The sequence below is a fragment of the Notamacropus eugenii genome, chromosome 2 (genome assembly GCF_028372415.1).
Source record: "Notamacropus eugenii isolate mMacEug1 chromosome 2, mMacEug1.pri_v2, whole genome shotgun sequence".
Taxonomy (NCBI): domain Eukaryota; kingdom Metazoa; phylum Chordata; class Mammalia; order Diprotodontia; family Macropodidae; genus Notamacropus; species Notamacropus eugenii.
In genome coordinates, this window is record NC_092873.1 from 431773470 (window position 1) to 431790720 (window position 17251).

At 41.0% G+C, this 17251-nt stretch overlaps 1 protein-coding gene across 1 annotated transcript in view; it reads right to left on the minus strand.

The window, feature by feature from the left end:
• LOC140523148 (uncharacterized) overlaps positions 1–11582 on the minus strand; it is a 77518-nt gene extending 65936 nt beyond the window's left edge. Inside the window, exons 1-5 of the mRNA XM_072638174.1 lie at positions 11472–11582; positions 5857–6084; positions 5543–5738; positions 5073–5471; positions 4265–4456 (exon numbers count right to left, since the gene is read on the minus strand). Of these exons, the coding sequence (XP_072494275.1) occupies positions 4265–4456; positions 5073–5471; positions 5543–5738; positions 5857–6084; positions 11472–11582 (1126 nt within the window). The remainder of the gene's footprint in view (positions 1–4264; positions 4457–5072; positions 5472–5542; positions 5739–5856; positions 6085–11471) is intronic.
• Positions 11583–17251: the final 5669 nt, after the last annotated feature.

The following is a 17251-nucleotide window of genomic DNA, read 5'->3' on the forward strand; positions in this document are numbered from 1 at the left end:
TTTCCCTATGTGTGTGCTCTCTCTCTTTCTCTCCCTCTCGGTCTCTCATATAAATTCCTTGAGTACAGGGATTACTTTTGTTTTCGCATTTATATTTCCATTTAGCATAGTGCACAGTACATCTCAAATACTTTTTTGTGTTTTTGTGTAGATTCATGTGAATCTAGGGCTAGAGGATGTTCTGGGTCATGGGTAATATAGTCATAGGGAAGAAGGTGGGCAAAAGCATAGAGATCTAGGAAAACAAAAAGTACATCTGGTAGTGGGGGTGGGAGAACAGGAGTGGAAAGGCAAAGAGTTTCACCAAAGGACTATGTGGAAGGAAGTATTATGAACTACTGCTAGAAAGCTTGTATAAAGGCAAATTGTTTGGGTCCTTGAATGTCAAAAAAAAAATGAACTTTACTTGGTAAGTAAAAGGAAGCCACTGAATATTTTTGAGCAGATGCAAAATACAACTAGGAAGAATGGAGGGGTTAGGTTTTTTGTTTGTTTGTTTTTGACAGTGATGTAAGGTAAGGATTAGAAAGGGGAGAGACTAGAGGTTATTTCACTTGTTCAGACTGGGCTGTGAACAGCGGTACATAGCTGTAATTTCTGCTATTGAGAAGGCTGAGGATAGTGGGATGCTGTAACTAGGAAGTTCTGAGCTGCAGTAGGCACCAAGATAGTCAAGCCCTGGGAAGAGGGCACCAGATGTTCTAAGGAGAGGACAACTGGTCCAGTTAGAAATGGAGCTGCTCAAAGCTCCCATGTCAATCAGTACTGGGATCTGGTCCATGAGTGGCCACTACACTTCTATCCTGGGAGAGATAGGGAGTCCCAGTCTTAAAATAAAACAAAAGAAAAAACAAACAACCAAAAACACTTGGTCCATGGAGATAATAATAGGGGCCTGATTCTAGGTGGTTGCAATGAGAAGAAAAAAGAAAGGATCATGCAGAAGACACAGAAATGGAATCAATAGGAGTTGGTAAATGGATATGAGAGCTAAGTGACAACTGGAAAATAAACCTAAAATTCCAAACACTGGCTGAATGTTGGTATCAAAGACAATAACAGTGAAGCTGCAAAAAAGAGGTTTAGGGGAAAAACTGGTAACTTTAGTTTTTGAGATGTTGAATCTGAGGTGCCAGTGAGGACTCTAGGGGTGTATGTGTACGTGTGGGTATCTCTCTCTTTTTTATATATGTGTACGTATATAAAAAAATCTATATCTATGATAATATATCTATAATTATGTTGTAATAGCTATATAATAAAACATCTAAACACAGATATAGATGTTTTTATTTTGTCTATATTTAGACATTTATCTATGTATCTAGACATATATTTATATATTTATATATATTTCATATATGTATGTGTGTGCATATATATCTATTAACTAAATATATACATATATATTTATTCATATATCTATGTCTTTCTTCTATTTCTCCTTTTTTCCTCCTTTAAAAAGAAAGAGATTCCAGTCTGGAGCCCTAAGAATGGTCAGAGCTAGAAATATGGATTTGAGAGTCATCTCCAGAGAGATGATGATTAAAATGTTAAGAATGGAGATTACAAAGAAAAGAAATGCAGGGGGGCACATAGAGAAGCTCTTGAAAGAACACTTACATATTTTTAAAGCATAATAATAAAGCATATTTTTACTCTATGACAGCCTGTTATTTAACCTTCTTCCTACTTGTGCTACCCCTGTGACTATTTTCTGACTTGGTGTCTTGAGGCTGCACAGCATTTTTTGAACACAGTGCTGTCATTCCAAATACCCCTGAGAGAATCCTCCTTTGGTACAAAGAAAGAGACAAACAAAACCAACTGGCACACTGTTTTGCCTGTCAGTATATGACTCACTTGGCACAAAGGGAAGAGCTGTATATCTCATAAGTTCTCTGAAGTCAAGGTCACTATATTGTAATAACCTGCTCTCTGGTCATATTAAATATGAATTCCAAGGAATGAATGAAAACATATTTATTAAATGCTTACTCATGAGGTACCAAGCTCTGCTCAGTCATAGTGCTACAAAGACAAAAGTGAGGCAGTCCTTGCCCTCAAGGAGCTTATATTCTAAAAAGGAAAGACAGCACATGCCCAGTAATGGTATCACTGGATCAAAGGTTAATTTTCCTGTGTAATGTACTTTGGTATGTGGACATTTTTTTTTCTGAAAAGGGCAGAGCAGAAAAAGAACGTTTTGCGTCAGTGTCAGGAGAAATGCACAACCTCAGATAAAAATGTTAAAGCAGAAAAGTGCTCCTCAATATTATATTACGTTATGTTTTGTTCTATTATCTCATATCCTATATTATATTGTATCACGTTATAATATGTTATATATAGGTACACTGAGAGGATCTATCTGAAGACAGGATTTTAAGATGGCTTCAGGATATTGTGGTTCACCAGCTCATTTACACATGACTGTTTTCAGAGTTTTAAAGACTATATCTAAGAAATTATAAATCAACTCAGCATGAAGTCATAGCTGACAGGTGGATGGACTTTTAAAGTTTCACAAATCAGATGTAGGGTACTGCTTTTGAGAAGACCTTGACTTGGGGTATTAGAAACTACAAGAGACAGGCAACAATCAGACAAAGAGGGAGGCTGAGAAAAGGAGAAGTAGGAGACAAAAGAGAGAAGGAAATAGGAGGGGCTGTTTACAAAGGACAGAATGAAAAGGCTGACAGGCAAGTTCTGGGGTTGTTTTATTGGGAACAAAGCTAACAGGAAGAGCAGGATCTCTTGACCCAGAGATGACCATCTGGAGAAAAGCTGAATCAACTTAGAGGTCAGAAGTACAAGGGAGTCTAGAGTACTAGCAATAGAGTTGCAGGTCACATTCAACAAGCATTAGTAAGCCCTTATTTATGTGCATAGAATAGGGTAAGCCCTGAGGATACAAAGAAAAAGCAAAAATGCTACCTTCAAATTGCAAAGAGCCAAGAGTAGATTTAGTGTTAGTGAAAAAGAGGGAAAAGTGCAAGATGGAAAGTATCAGCCAGAGAATACAATGTTAAAGTGTCAGACCTTGGAGATTTTAGAATTCTAAGAGTTAGTGAGTTCTAAGGTATGATGAGGCTAATGATTAACTGAAATATGGTCTCTGGAGTTTAGAAATTTGAAGACACAGATGATCAGGTTGCTAGTACAGTCAGCATTTTTATGTTCCCCCACTATTTCTGGAGCCTGCTTAGTACATATTTATTACAAATGGCCATGATTACTACATATTTTCTACAAATTAGTTATGTCAAAATCTAATATTCATTAATTTTTTTTGTACTTAAATAACCTTGTACGTATACAAAAGGTAATTTCTGGCTTGCTAATTGATCATCCATGCTCTCCCTTCTAATCATAGAATAGATCATAGGTCCTGAGCTGTTTGTAGTCTCAAAGGCCATTTAATCCAACCCCCTCCTGATATAGATGAGGAAAGTGAGGTCCTTGATTAAGTGACTGTTTGAATCACTGTCATCAACTTCTATGGGTTCAGTTATGGTCTCTGTTCTGATGACTCTTAAATCTATAAATCCAGCCCTAAGCTCTCTCCTGAGCTTCACCACCTGCTGTTGGACATTTTCATCTAAACGTCCCATAAGGAGTTCCAACTTAACATGATGAAAATAGGACTTATTTTACCCTCTAAATTTCCTTATTTCTGTTGAAGGCTCCACCATCTTTCCAGCTCACCATGTTCACAACCTCAGAATCATTGACTCCTTACTCTTCCTCACTTTCAAAGCCAATCAGTTACAAAGTCCTGTCCATGCAACCTCTATAATGCGTCTCATTCTGTCCACTTGCTTGTATTCACATGCCCTCTCTGAATTCTTAGGTGCCTTCAACATTCAACTTAGGGGATCCTAGAGAAGCCTTTCCTGATTTCCTGATTTTTTTCCTGATTTCTCTCTTTATCTTCTGATGTTCTTGTATCTCATTATTATCTGAGTAAATGCTATATCTCCCCCAGAAGAATGCAAAGTATCCCCAAGACCTTGCATGTTAAGTACTTAATGTTTATTGAATTTAATTGAAGTTTTATTTCAATTTTCTTGTAAATTCTGACATATAACACTCTCGGTGTTTTTTCAGAAGAGCTAAATTTCACGTTTTCATCCAGAAAATCTGTCTTACTTCATTTACTTGCTAAAAGTAAATTACTCTAGCCCTTAAAACAAAACCAAAGAGTTTAAACGCAGGAACAAAGAGAGTAAAAGCTTCTTCAGAAAATTAATAGCATACTAACTTTCACAAAATTCAGTTGCCTTCGACCATGTACCATCAGAAAGGCAAGTACGAGTAGCTGGAAATTTACGGTTTCTTTGGTAACCTGGTCGACAGGTATAGTTTACTGTGGAACCCACAGGAAAGCTTTCCTGGGCTGCAGAGTCCTGTGACAGCACAGCATACGGTACCCTATCCGGGGCACCACAGTCACCTACAAAGAGAGAGAAACAGAGGAATTACTGGAATCCACGCCCACAGACAGAAGCCACTGGAAGGTCCCTTCTGATACGGACATGCCAGACATCTCCAATGAACCTTTCCGCCACGCAGCGGGTGCGTCATTCTTCCACCCGCTGGGCGAGGCGTGTGGATTTCTCAAGGACTATGGTCTCAGTTCTGGAGATCCTCTCCTGCCCCACCCCAAACACGCCCCGCACAACACTGCCTCATAAGGGTCCCACACTGGAAAACAGAGCTGCAGCGGGCTGCCCGCCAAGGGTCAGGTCCCAATTTAAAGCTGCTCCCGCTACAGACTAACAAAGACAGGAACAGATTTTTTTTTTTTTTTTGGTGGCGTCCTCGGGAGGTATTGGGGTGGATTCATCCTGTTCCTTGGCTGGTTTCTTTGATCCGCCCGCTAGGGAGGCCAGCGGGGTCCGGAAGGCTCCAGGAAGGGGTGAGGACCAAGCGTTCTCCATCCTCCCTCATCCCAGCCTCTCCGTCACCGTGACAACGGAGCCTCTCCCTCCTCTCCCCGGCCCGTCGCCCTGCCCCCTTTCTCTCTCTCCTCCGCCCCCCAGTCCCACTCGCCCCCTTGAGGCCCTCACCGCGCGCCAGGGGTAGGTGCAGGAGGAGCAGCAGCAGCGGCGGCAGCGACAGCAGCAGAGACAGGCAGGGTGGGGTCGGCGCGCTCCGGGGCCCGGCGCCCATGACCGGCCGGCTGACAGGCACCCCGGGCTGCTCCGGGAGGGAATGCAGAGAGGCGCCGGGACGAAGGGGAAGGCGGCGGCAGCCGGGCCGCACCCGCAAGCGGCGTCCTTGGTGCCGGTCCCAGAGCGCAGGCCGCCAGACTGGGGCGGAGGCCACCCGCGTCGTTCTGGACCCTAAGCTGGATTCGGGGAAAGGTCGAGAACGTGGGGGCGGGCCCGGACCCGCCCCGCCCCGCTCGTCACGGCCCCGGACCCGCCCCGCCCCGCTCGTCACGGCCCCGGACCCGCCCCGCCCCGCTCGTCACGGCCCCGGAGTCCTGTGGGTCGCGTGGGTGGCAGCCCCAGCCCGCCGCACCTTCCGTCCCCACCCAGTCCGGAAACCCAGTCCGGAAACTCAGTCCTGCGCCCGGCTACTCCCTTCCGAGCCAGGCAGGGCGAGGCCCCGGCGGAGACCCCCGCCGCTGCGCACTGCGGCTCCGGGCTGAGGGCACGCCCTCCCGGGCCTGGGCCCCGCTCCTCGTGGCAGGCCCGGGGGGGCGCTTCTGCGTCGGAACCTTGGGCCGTCTAACAGGAGAAAACTCAAGGAGGAGCGAACTCCTATCACCGCGTCGGAGAAGTTTCGTTAGTGAGGAGAAATGACCGGGAGAGGGCATGCTAGGCACGGGGCACAGCCACCAATTACAAAGGCCTCGAGGCAGGAGAAATAACGGATAGAGTGGGGTGCACGAGGTGCAGATAGATTTGCCTGTGGAAGGCTGGTCCGGGCCGGGTGGGGAAGGGCCTTAAATGCCCCGCACGGGAGCTCACGCCGCGTGACACGGCTCCCTGATTCCAGGACTACATCACAGCTAGCTCTGGAATTCCGGCCTCCAAGGCAGGAGCATAATTTAGTTGTCGGGGTGGTGGGTGCCTGGCTCGGTAGAGAAAAAGGGGAACCCCCTCTGTAAACCGTGTGAGCGCCTCACCGTGAAACGTGGAGAAAGTCCAAGTAGGCTGTGCTGTCATTTAGATCCTGTTTGTTAATCAGAAGGAAAAAACCCCAAGCATGTAGGATTTGTACAATAGGCTATGCTACAATTTAGATCCTATTTATTAATCAGTAGAAAAAAACCCCCAGGCATATAGGATTTGTACAATAGGCTATGCTACAATTTAGATACTATTTATTAATCAGTAGAAAAAAACCCCCAGGCATATAGGATTTGTACAATAGGCTATGCTACAATTTAGATCCTATTTATTAATCAGTAGAAAAAAACCCCCAGGCATATAGGATTTGTACAATAGGCTATGCTACAATTTAGATCCTATTTGTTAATCAGAAGGAAAAAAACCTCCAGACATATAGGATTTGTACAATAGGCTATGCTACAATTTAGATACTATTAGAAAAAAGCCCCCAGGCATATAGGATTTGTACAATAGGCTATGCTACAATTTAGATCCTATTTGTTAATCAGAAGGAAAAAAACCTCCAAGCATGTAGGATTTGGAAAATGGGAAATAAAGAATTGAGATCTTCTGCTATGTGTCCAGTAGGATAGGTCTATTTAAAAAATGGTTTTTGAAATAATTGAGGGTTATTTGTAATTTTCTACATGAGACTAAATTTTGCTGTAAAGCTCAGAAAGGCTTAGTGAATAGAAAGCCAGCCTTATAGTCATGAAGACTTGTATTGAAGACATGAAGATCTGTGTTGCTAAATGGATTTTTTACACCCAGATTTCCCTACACCAGTGGAATTATAGGTTGAGACACAACAGGACTGTGAGTGAATGAAAGGATAGATGGATGAATGGAAAAGTCCATTGGTCCTTGGAGTATAAGCAACAAAGAGGATGATAATTAACATAATTTCCTTTTTTAAAATCTAATTCATTTTTAGTTTTCAGCATTCATTTCCACAAGATTTTGAGTTCCAAATTTTCTCCCCATCTCTCCCCTTGGCCCACCCCAAGACAGCATGCATTCTGATTACCCCTTCCCCCAATTTGCACTCCCTTCTATCACACTCCTCTCTTCTCTTGTCCCCATCCCCCCTATTTTCTTGGAGGACAAGATAGATTTGTATACCCTATTGCCTGTATATCTTATTTCCCAGCTGCATGTAAAAACAATTTTTAACATTCATTTTTAAAACTTTGAGTTCCAACTTCTCTCCCTTCCTCCCTTCCCACCCATCTCCCCTGAGAAGGCAAGCAATTGGATATATGTTATACATGCAAAAAGCTTCCATAAAATTCATGTTGTGGAAGATTAACTATATTTCCCTCAATCCTATCCTGCCCCCCATTTATTCTATTGTCTTTTGACCTTGTCTGTCTTCAAAATTGTTTGCTTCTAATTACGCCCTCCTCCCATTTGCCCTCCCTTCTATCATCCCCCTCCATAGGCCACTTATCCCCTTATCCCCTACTTTCCTGTAGTGTAAGATAGATTTTTCGTACCAAACTGAGTGTGCATGTTATTCCCTCCTTAAGTCAAATGTGATGAGAGTAAGCTTCATGTTTTCCCTTTCATCTCCCCTTTCTTCTCTTCCATTGAAAAAGCTTTTTCTTGCCTCTTTTATGTGAGATAATTTGTCCCTTTCTATTTTTCCCTTTCTGCTCCCAATATATTCCTCTCTCACTCCTTAATTTTATTTTTTTAGATATCATCCCTTCCTATTCAACTCACCCTGTGCCCTCTGTCTATATGTATATAATCCCTCCAACTACCCAAATACTGAGAAAAGTTTCAAGAGTTATAACTTTTATTATCTTTCTATTTAAGAATGTAAACAGTTCGACTTTAGTAAGTCCCTTATAATTTCTCTTTCCTATTTATCTTTTCATGCTTCTCTTGATTTTTGCATTTGAAAATCAGTTCTAGTCTATTTCTGGTCTATTCAGTTATGGTCTTTTCACCAAGAATGCTTGAAAGTCCTGTATTTCGTTAAATGACCATTTTTCCCCCTGAAGTATTATACTCACTTTTCCTAGATAGGTGATTCTTGGTTTTAATCCTAGTTCCTTTGACTTCTGGAATATCATATTTCAAACCCTGCAATCCCTTAACGTAGAAGCTGCTAGATCTTATGTTATCCTGATTGTATTTCCACAGAACTTGAATTGTTTCTTTTTTGCTGCTTGAAATATTTTCACCTAGACCTGGGAACTCTGGAATTTGGCTACAGTATTCCTAGGAGTTTTATTTTGGGGATCTCTTTCAGGAAGTGATCAGTGGATTCTTTCAATATTTATTTTACCCTCTAGTTCTAGAATATCAGGGCAGTTTTCCCTGACAGTTTCATGAAAGATGATGTCTAGGCTCTTTTTTTTTGATCATGACTTTCAAGTAGTTCCATAATTTTTAAATTGTCTCTCCTGGATCTATTTTCTAGGTCAGTTGTTTTTCCAATGAGATATTTCACATTGTCTGCTATTTTTCGTTCCTTTGGTTTTGTTTTATAATTTCTTGATTTTTCATAATGTCGTTAGCTTCCATCTGCTCCATTCTAATCTTTAAGGAATTATTTTCTTCAGTGAGCTTTTGGACCTCCTTTTCCATCTGGCCAATTCTGCTTTTTAGGGCATTCTTCTCTTCATTGGCTTTTTGGATCTCTTTTGTCATTTGGGTTAGTCTATTTTTTACAGTGTTATTTTCTTCAGCATTTTTTGGGTCTCCTTTAGCAAGCAATTGACTCGTTTTTCATGATTTTTTTTTTTCATGACTCATTTCTCTTCCCAATTTTTGCTCTGCTTCTCTTACTTGATTTTCAAAATCCTTTTTGAGTTCTTCCATGGCCTAAGATCAATTCATATTTTTCTTGGAGGCTTTGGATGGAGGAACTTTGACTTTCTTGTCTTCTGTTTGCATATTTTGGTCTTCCCTGTCACCAAAGTAAGATTCTCTGTAGTTTAATTCTTTTTTTGGTTTTTGCTCATTTCACCAGCCATTTATTTGACTTTTGAGCTCTTTGTAGATCTCTGCTTCCAGTGGGGTGGGGGCTGTATAGTCATTTGTAACGGGATGAGTTAGAGCCGACCCCTGTCCATCGTAGGACGCCACACTGAGAGCCTGCCTAGATAACCTAGGGGCTTGTCAGTAGGGGTGGAACTAGATGGATTCAGGAGGAAGGGTCTCGTCCTTGTTTGCAACATGGCAGTTCTTTGTCCTGGCTCCGGATGTCCAGTGGAGAAGACACCCATATAAGGAAAGGTGATAGGTGATAGGTTGAATGTGAAAGGTGATAGGTGATAGGTCCAATGTAATTAGGAATGTTTTACGTAGGTTAGACTATAAATGCATGTGATTTAGAGGAATAAAACGGAGTCTTCACCACCTTTGTCTCCCGCCCCATTTCATTACTCACGAGATCAAGGCCTCTTGCCGGACAAGAGCCTTGGGTTGGGGTCAGGGGTTCCTGTAAATGGTCTAGGGTACTCCAGCAGTCATTCACCTGCTTGATTCCTCCACAATCTGTGGATGTAGAGCTCCAAAAATAGTCACTGTCTCTGCCCCTGCTGCTGCTGTGGCTGCTTCGGGTTCCTCCGCCCCCTCCCCACTCTGCTGCCCTGAGGCTGGGGCCAGATCACTCCACTCTCCTACACTGGTCTCACAGGCATTTTCCACTGATTTTTCAATTTGTCCTCGATGTTTTCAGATCCTGAAGTCTGGAAACTGCTACAGGTATGAGAGATTCAGTCTCCCCAAGACCTGCTCAGGTCCTGTCTGTGCTGGTGTGGCCCACTCTGGACTGCACTCTGCCACTTGAGTGGCTCAATAGACACTTCCAGGCTGTCTTGGGCCAGAGATTTGATTCACTCCATCATTCTGTGGGTTCTGCAGTTCCAGAATTTGTTTAGAGCCATTTTTACAGGCATTGGCTGGGCTTGGGGGCAGCACTCTAGAAGGTGCATGCTGATATTCCACCATCTTGGCTCCATCACCCTATTAATATAATTTCCAATGATAAAACTGGTGAGGGCTAGAAGGGAAGGGGAGACCCCTACAAAGACTGGAGTACCAGGGGTAGGTTGCTGGGAATGAATTCATGGACTCAAACATTCTTGAGGTCAGGGTAAAGATTTATTACGCTTTTCATTGGGCAGGAGTTCTTAAGGAAGCTGCAACCTTAGAGAGGTACAGGTAAACTTTATATAGGATATTCTATAGGATAACATGTGGCAAATATGCTAAGTAGGTGATTCAGGGCAGGATTAGGGAGTGGTTAAGGAGTGGTCAGTTCTTAAAGTAACATCCACTTGGTAGCTACTGCACAGGTATTTTACCCAGAATTCATTGGGAGACAGCCCAAAGAGGGGCTACCTGGAAGTGTGGTTTTAGGCCTGAAATGCCACTAAGTCACCTAACAGGGCTAGCTAAGAAATTAGAGGTTACTTTCATCAGTGTCTTGTTAGACAAGATAAATGTAAGGCAGTGTACATATGTCTAAGTCTAGGATACGTATGATTGGTCAGTGAGTAGTAAATGTTGTCATGACCCAGTGCACAGCCTGTTCAGCCAGTGCACAGCTGGTTTAGACTAATAAATTCTATAGGTGCAGCTGGCTGCCGTATCAGGAAGGGAGATAACGGTTATTGCTGGGGCAGGCTGTGTCCTTGGGCTGGGGAGAAACTGCCTGGAATAGGGTTTTGAGACTAGGGAGAAATGTGATTTTTAAAGAGAAATGTGATTTTAGAATTGGGGTCCAATCACATACACCCAAGCATCCCATCAAAACTATATCAGTTTTTGATGTTGAATCATTTGCCAGTGCTGAAAATTCTAGTGGCAAGAACTTTATTTTTCCAGTTTTAGGTAGATTGTTGTGTTCATCCTTCATTTTTCAAAGAAGACCATGACATCAGAGAAATGATGACATGATTTGCATTTGACTTTGTTTTGAGTGAGGGAAGGCTGTGCAAGGTCACCAACCTCTCTTTCTCCTCCTGAGCCATCTGGGTCCAGTGACCAGATATTCATCAGGATAATTGGAGATAGCTCAGGATGCAAAGGGAGACCTTGACCTTCTTAGGCTAAGGCCTTTTCAGGTACTCACTTAGAGGGAGGTAATACCCATTCAGTAAATAGGCATCTTTAAGAAGTAGTCAGGGAATGGCCCCTTCAATGAGCAAAGGAAAAAATAACCAAATCAAGCTGGAAGCAAAAGGGAAACAGTTACTATTGATAATCACTCTAATCCAGGAGTGTCCAGAGAATAGTCATTAAGTGGAGCTTGGACAGGGACCTGTTGTTGTCCAATCTATGGGCTTGGTTAGCTATGGCTGCTGAGGAGGCAGGGGATTTCTGCACCCACAGATGCATTTGGCAAATCACATCTCTACGACAGTTGCTGCCCTGGATGATAGTTACAGGTAGCAGGCTGGAAGCAGAGTTGGTGTTCTGGGAGGGGGACCCGGCCATTCCTGGGCTTTGGAAGCTTACTTGTAGGGCAGCTCTTCTCAAACTTTTTGATTTCAAGACCTCTTTACACTCAGAAAACTTATTGAGGACCCCAAAGAACTTTTATTTATTTAATTTATACATCAATAGTTAATTATATTAGAAATTAAAATGTACAAATCCTTAAAAAATATTTAAAATAGCAGTAATAAACTCATTACGCATTAACATATCATTTTATTTAAAATGGAGTTTTTTCCAAAAACAAAAAAATGTGAGAAGAGTGGCATTGTTTTATATGTTTTTGCAAGTATAGGAGAAAAAGTCATCCATCTCTGATGAAAAGATAGGACTTTTATCAGGACTTATAAAATGTAAATAATGTTCTGTAGTAAGACCACTTTAATCCTATTGTCATAAATATGAACAAAGAACATGGCTGAAGAGTCCTCAAAGCACAAATAAAGGCCAATCCTTTATGAGTCTACCTGATATCAGGCAACAGCTGACATCATTTCCAGTTATACCAAAGGCAAAGCTGTTGGCTGCAAGACCTGCAATGTCATATGAAATAAGACAAATACTACCTTGGCCCCACCAAGGTACATTAAGAGTACTTTATATAGTTATGTACCCACCTCTACAGTATTATTCCAATAACATATTGGAATATGTTCCATAGTACATTGTGAGGTTTAGGAAGCAACAGGAATGGAAAAAAGTAGAATAGAAATGAATTGTGTGAGTAATAGTAAGAAAGCCAGCCATAAAGTGCAGACAGACAGCTGGGACCCTGTCCTGAGTTTTCACTTTCCAGTTATGATAGATCAGATCCTGAGACTAGGAGACAGTCAAAAAGACCTGGGTTTAAATTCTTCCTCACAGCCTTACTAGCTGTGTCACCCTGGGGATAGTAAGAGTAGTATTTTACATGGTCTGAAGTGACCTCCCTTGAATGTAGGAGGAAGGTCATCCTCAGGTCTACTAGCATAATGCCTAGTCTATATGGAGTTGGTACTGTGGAGGTTTAAAGGAAATACCTCTGCCCCTAAGGATGACTGACTTATGTTGCTTTTGCTATAGAGAATGTGAAGGCAAAAGGAAGTAATGTTTTGGCTGAATTAATAACTATTCTTATTATGAGTGTAATCATGTTTCAGACAAAAAAATTGAATTCGCATAAATCATTTGAAAAATCAGAATTCAGAAAAATCAAAGTTAAAATTCTTATAGTATAGACATATCAAATGTATGCAGCGTGACGCAGGAAATTCTGCTTAAATGAGACAAGAAGAATTTAAAATAAGAAAACATTTTAAATCCCGTTTGTAGTTTCCATTTGGAAGCAGTAGATGTCTCCATGGTGCATGATTTGGCTTGTTTTGTTTTGTTTCTTTTTAAAACTCCCTGCTTCCAACAGGAAAGCAGAAGAACTTCTCTTCCTTCTTTAGCATAGCCTTTCCTTTGGTCTTTGACAAATGTGAAAGCTGTTGTTTGTTGGTGTGGTTGTTATTACAATAATTTGGTTTTATACTAAAAGAATGAGAGCTGTGATTTCTTTTCCTCTTAATTATTCTTATTTAAATTTCTTGCATGTTTTTTTGTCTGAAGTGTTTGCTTGTTAAATACCCCCACTCATGTATGATTTCTTTTAAAGAAGTGACTTAAATTCCTCTATTTTCTTGAAAATACATCTTTTTGTCACTGATGATTAAGGTCAAATTTCTAGGAAGTTATTTGGAGATACAACTTGATCTCTTTTGCGTTTTGGAATATCATATTCCAAACTCTAATTTTGCCTAGACAAGTAGTGATTCTGAGATATTGGATTTGATTTTCCTCAGTAACCACTGGAGTTTTTTATTTATTGAGTAGGGAGCTGACATAGTTGGACCTGCACGTTAGGAAAATATATTTGGTGACAGAATGGATATGATAGATTGGAGTGGAGAGATACTTGAGGTAGACAGACCTATCATCAGGCTTTGCAAGAGTCCAGGTAAAGAAGCAAGTTGTGGCTGTGTCACAGGAGAAAAGGTGGCATATGAGAGATGTTGCAAAGTTGCAACAGGTCATTGCAATAGATTGGACATAAGTGGTGAGAGATAGTGAGAAGTGGAGGACCACAGGAAGGATGTGAACTTGAAAGACTGGGAACATGATTATGTACTGTAAAGTAGGGAAGGTAGGACATAGGGAATGTTTAGGGGGAAGATAATGAGTTCTGTTTTGGACATGTAGAGTTTAAGATGTCTCCTGGACATCCATTTTGAGATGTCTGAACAGTAGTTGGGGATGTCTGATTAAAGGTCTTGCACCATGACATTTAGTCTTTTTAAATTAATCATTTTTTCCTAGTGATGTGATTTTTATATCATCTCTGTGTATTTACTCATTTATCAGTCATTTTGGCTTTTATAGAACTCTTGTGTTCTTCCAATTTTTTTTTTATTCTTTTGTCAAATTTTATTCTGCATTTCTGTTTTTGAATTATCAGTTTGCCATTCTTTTATTATTTTTTTCCAGAGGCTGCTATTCTGGAGAGATTCTCCATTGTTTATCAGTCTACGTAATCTTTTATTAGCCTTATTGATTTTTTTCCTTAAAATCTTTGATCTTTCCTAATTTGCATTGTTATTTCTTCTTCTTCTTCTTCTTTTTTTTTTTTTTTACAGACAGTTGACTTTATTCATGGACACACTGGGGAGTCCCTGGATGGGGGGTAGCCCCATGACACACACACAGGAGGGGAAGGATGTCTCCATGCCACAGTCACAACACACACCGCCTGAGCCGGGTCAGGTTGGGGATGACTCCAGTGAAATTTTCAAAGGGAGGGCAGGGGACAGAGGAACTGGAGATAGGGGATGGAAATACATGGCCTGGCTCCTGCTTTGGCACTGATGTGATGCCTTGTACCACCCCCTCCCGGGTCTTGTTTCCAGATCAATTTGGCCCTCAAATCTGCCCAAGTCAGGGAGTCGTCCCCTTCAGGTGTGTGTGTGTGTGTGTGTGTGTGTGTGTGTGTGTGTGTGTGTTTGTGTATGACAGAGAGGGAGAGAGAGAGAGAGAGAGAGAGAGAGAGAGAGAGGTGTTATTTCTTCTTTTAATCATTTTATTTATATTTATTTCCCTTCTGTACCATTACAGAATTCCTTGCTGTTTTCCCATTATCTTTAGGAATCTTAGATGATTGTTTTTTCATTTTGGGGTTTTCAGGTTATATAACACTCACTATTCATGTTTTATCCTTTTCTAGATAATTTATGCATTTTTTCTTCTCCGTTTATGAGTCTCACTGATATACCGTAACTCTGGGGACTGGGTTCATATCCCAATCTTTCTGTCTTGGAATTGTTGCCTTCTCACCTTTCTCTTCTGTTTCGGGTAGCTTTGTATCAGGCCCCTTCATTGATTGGTTGCTCCTTCATCCACCATCATAAATTTTCTCCTGTCCAGTCCACAAGATGTCTGCATCCCTATAGTATGGAAACTCCATTGGTAGATAACTAGGGTTGGATTAATATCATTCCTTACCCTAAGGGGAAATCACAGCATCATAAATCTGGACGTAGATGTAACCTCAGAGGCCATTTAGTTCAATTACCTTATTTTATATATAAAGATATAAGACCCAGGGAATGTAAGTGACTTGCCCAAGGTCACAGGAGGGAGTAAGCATCAGGAAGGCAATGTAGTACAATGGAAATAGTGTTGGCTTTGGAGGCAAAGTACTTGGGTCCTGGTTCTGAGTTGCAGGAGATGAAGCATACAAGTATGGATTAACTTGAGGACACTTAAAAACAACATAAAGTATAACATACTCATTTTATAGTTGTTGCTGAGTCCTTTTCAGTCATATCTGACTCTTTGCGATCTCCATTTGGCAAAGATACTGGAGTGTTTTGCCATCTTCTTCTCCAGATTGTTTTATAGACAAGGAAACTGAGGCAAGAAGGGTTAAGTGAATTGCTTAGGGTCACACAGCTAGTAAGTGTCTGAGGCCAGATTTGAGGTCATGAAGATGAGTCTTCTTGACTTCAGGCTAGGCATTTGATCCACTGTACAACCTAGCTGCCCAAGGTACTCATACTAAATGAGTATGAGCTCCTTTTGCCCTGAAAATCTCTGTATTCCAGTTTAGGGCTATTCTCTCTTAGTTTTCTCATGGATTAGTTTGACATTGGACAGAAATGTACTCCCATGAAAAGAACGATGTCCATCATGAGAACTCCAGGATTGTTAGCAGTGTTGTACTAGACCAGACCTATGATCTAGCCCAGAAGTGTTAAACACCCAGAACACAACATTCTCAAGTACTGCCCATACCAAATTGAAATGTAACTGGGAAATATTTAACAAAATAAATATAAATACAATAAAACATAGAAAATGTGTTTTTCAAAGTCAACACTTGACCCACAGGAATCCTTATTCCTATAAGGGTTAGTAGCTTCTGTTTCTATTTGAGTCAGACACCATTGGTCCAGCCAGTCTAGATTGCTTTTGACAGGAGCACCAAGTCATATGTTATATATGAGCATGTTTAATGTCTTTCAATGGCATGCTACTCATGTATTTGTAACAGACGTTGGCCCTTGGCTTCAATTATCCACTTAGTTCCTTTAAACTTCTTGTCTGAACCCAGGAAAAGTTCTTCCCTGGTTGCCAGTTTTCTGATTTTGTACTGGGAAGGAGAGTCTCTGATCTTGAACCGATTGTCCTTTAAATCTCTCATTCTTCTGGTGATTGTCCAGTATGAGATTATCAAGGTAAACTAGAGAAGTCAACAACAGTAGTATAGTCCTTTCTGAGACAGCTTTATTCCTGACCCTCCTTCTATTCTGAGTCATGTTCCCACCATGGTAAACCTTGTAATTCCCAGAATTAAATTAAATTGGGAAGATTGAAAATATCATGAAATCAAAACATTTCCTATCTGATATAAACCCTTCATTTTGCAGAAAAGGAAACTGAGTCTTTGGTAAGAATCAGTGACTGACTGAATGTTTCACAGCTAGTTCAAGTTGAGCAAGGATCAGAACCCAGTTCTCCTAATTCCTCTTTCAGTGATCCTTTCAATGTATCAACTCCGTTGCTTTCCTGGGAAAAAACTCTAATAGTAATTCATGATAGATTTGTTATCCATTAATTTACCTAAAACTTTTCTGAAAATATTTAAGTGTTCAGTCTATTCTACCTCTTGAGGTCATGTGTTTTATATGTTGACTAATCACCATGTAAAATTGTGTCATACTTATTTTAGATTTGCCCTTTTATATACGCAGCCTTAAACTGATAACCTTACATTTGATGAACAAGTTTCTTTATCTCATCATGTCCTTCTTGATTTCATAGACTTGATCATATCTCCTTCTAACCACTTTACTCTGAAGATTATTAAATTTTTTTAGCTTTTCTCCTACCAGCCATCTGACCTTCTTTACTTGAATCATTTTAGCTGACCTCCTCTAGTTCTATTTCATATTTAATGAAGTAGAGAGTTTATCACCACACAGTTAAGTGAGAACTAACCACAGTTTTGTGGAAGAGTAGGATATTGGGGGGTGGAGCCAAGATGGCAGAGTAGAAAGATGGACTTACTGTATCTCTCCCCCCATAGCCCATAAAATATATATAAAAATGACTCTAAACAAATTATAGAACAGCAGAAGCCACAAAATGACAAA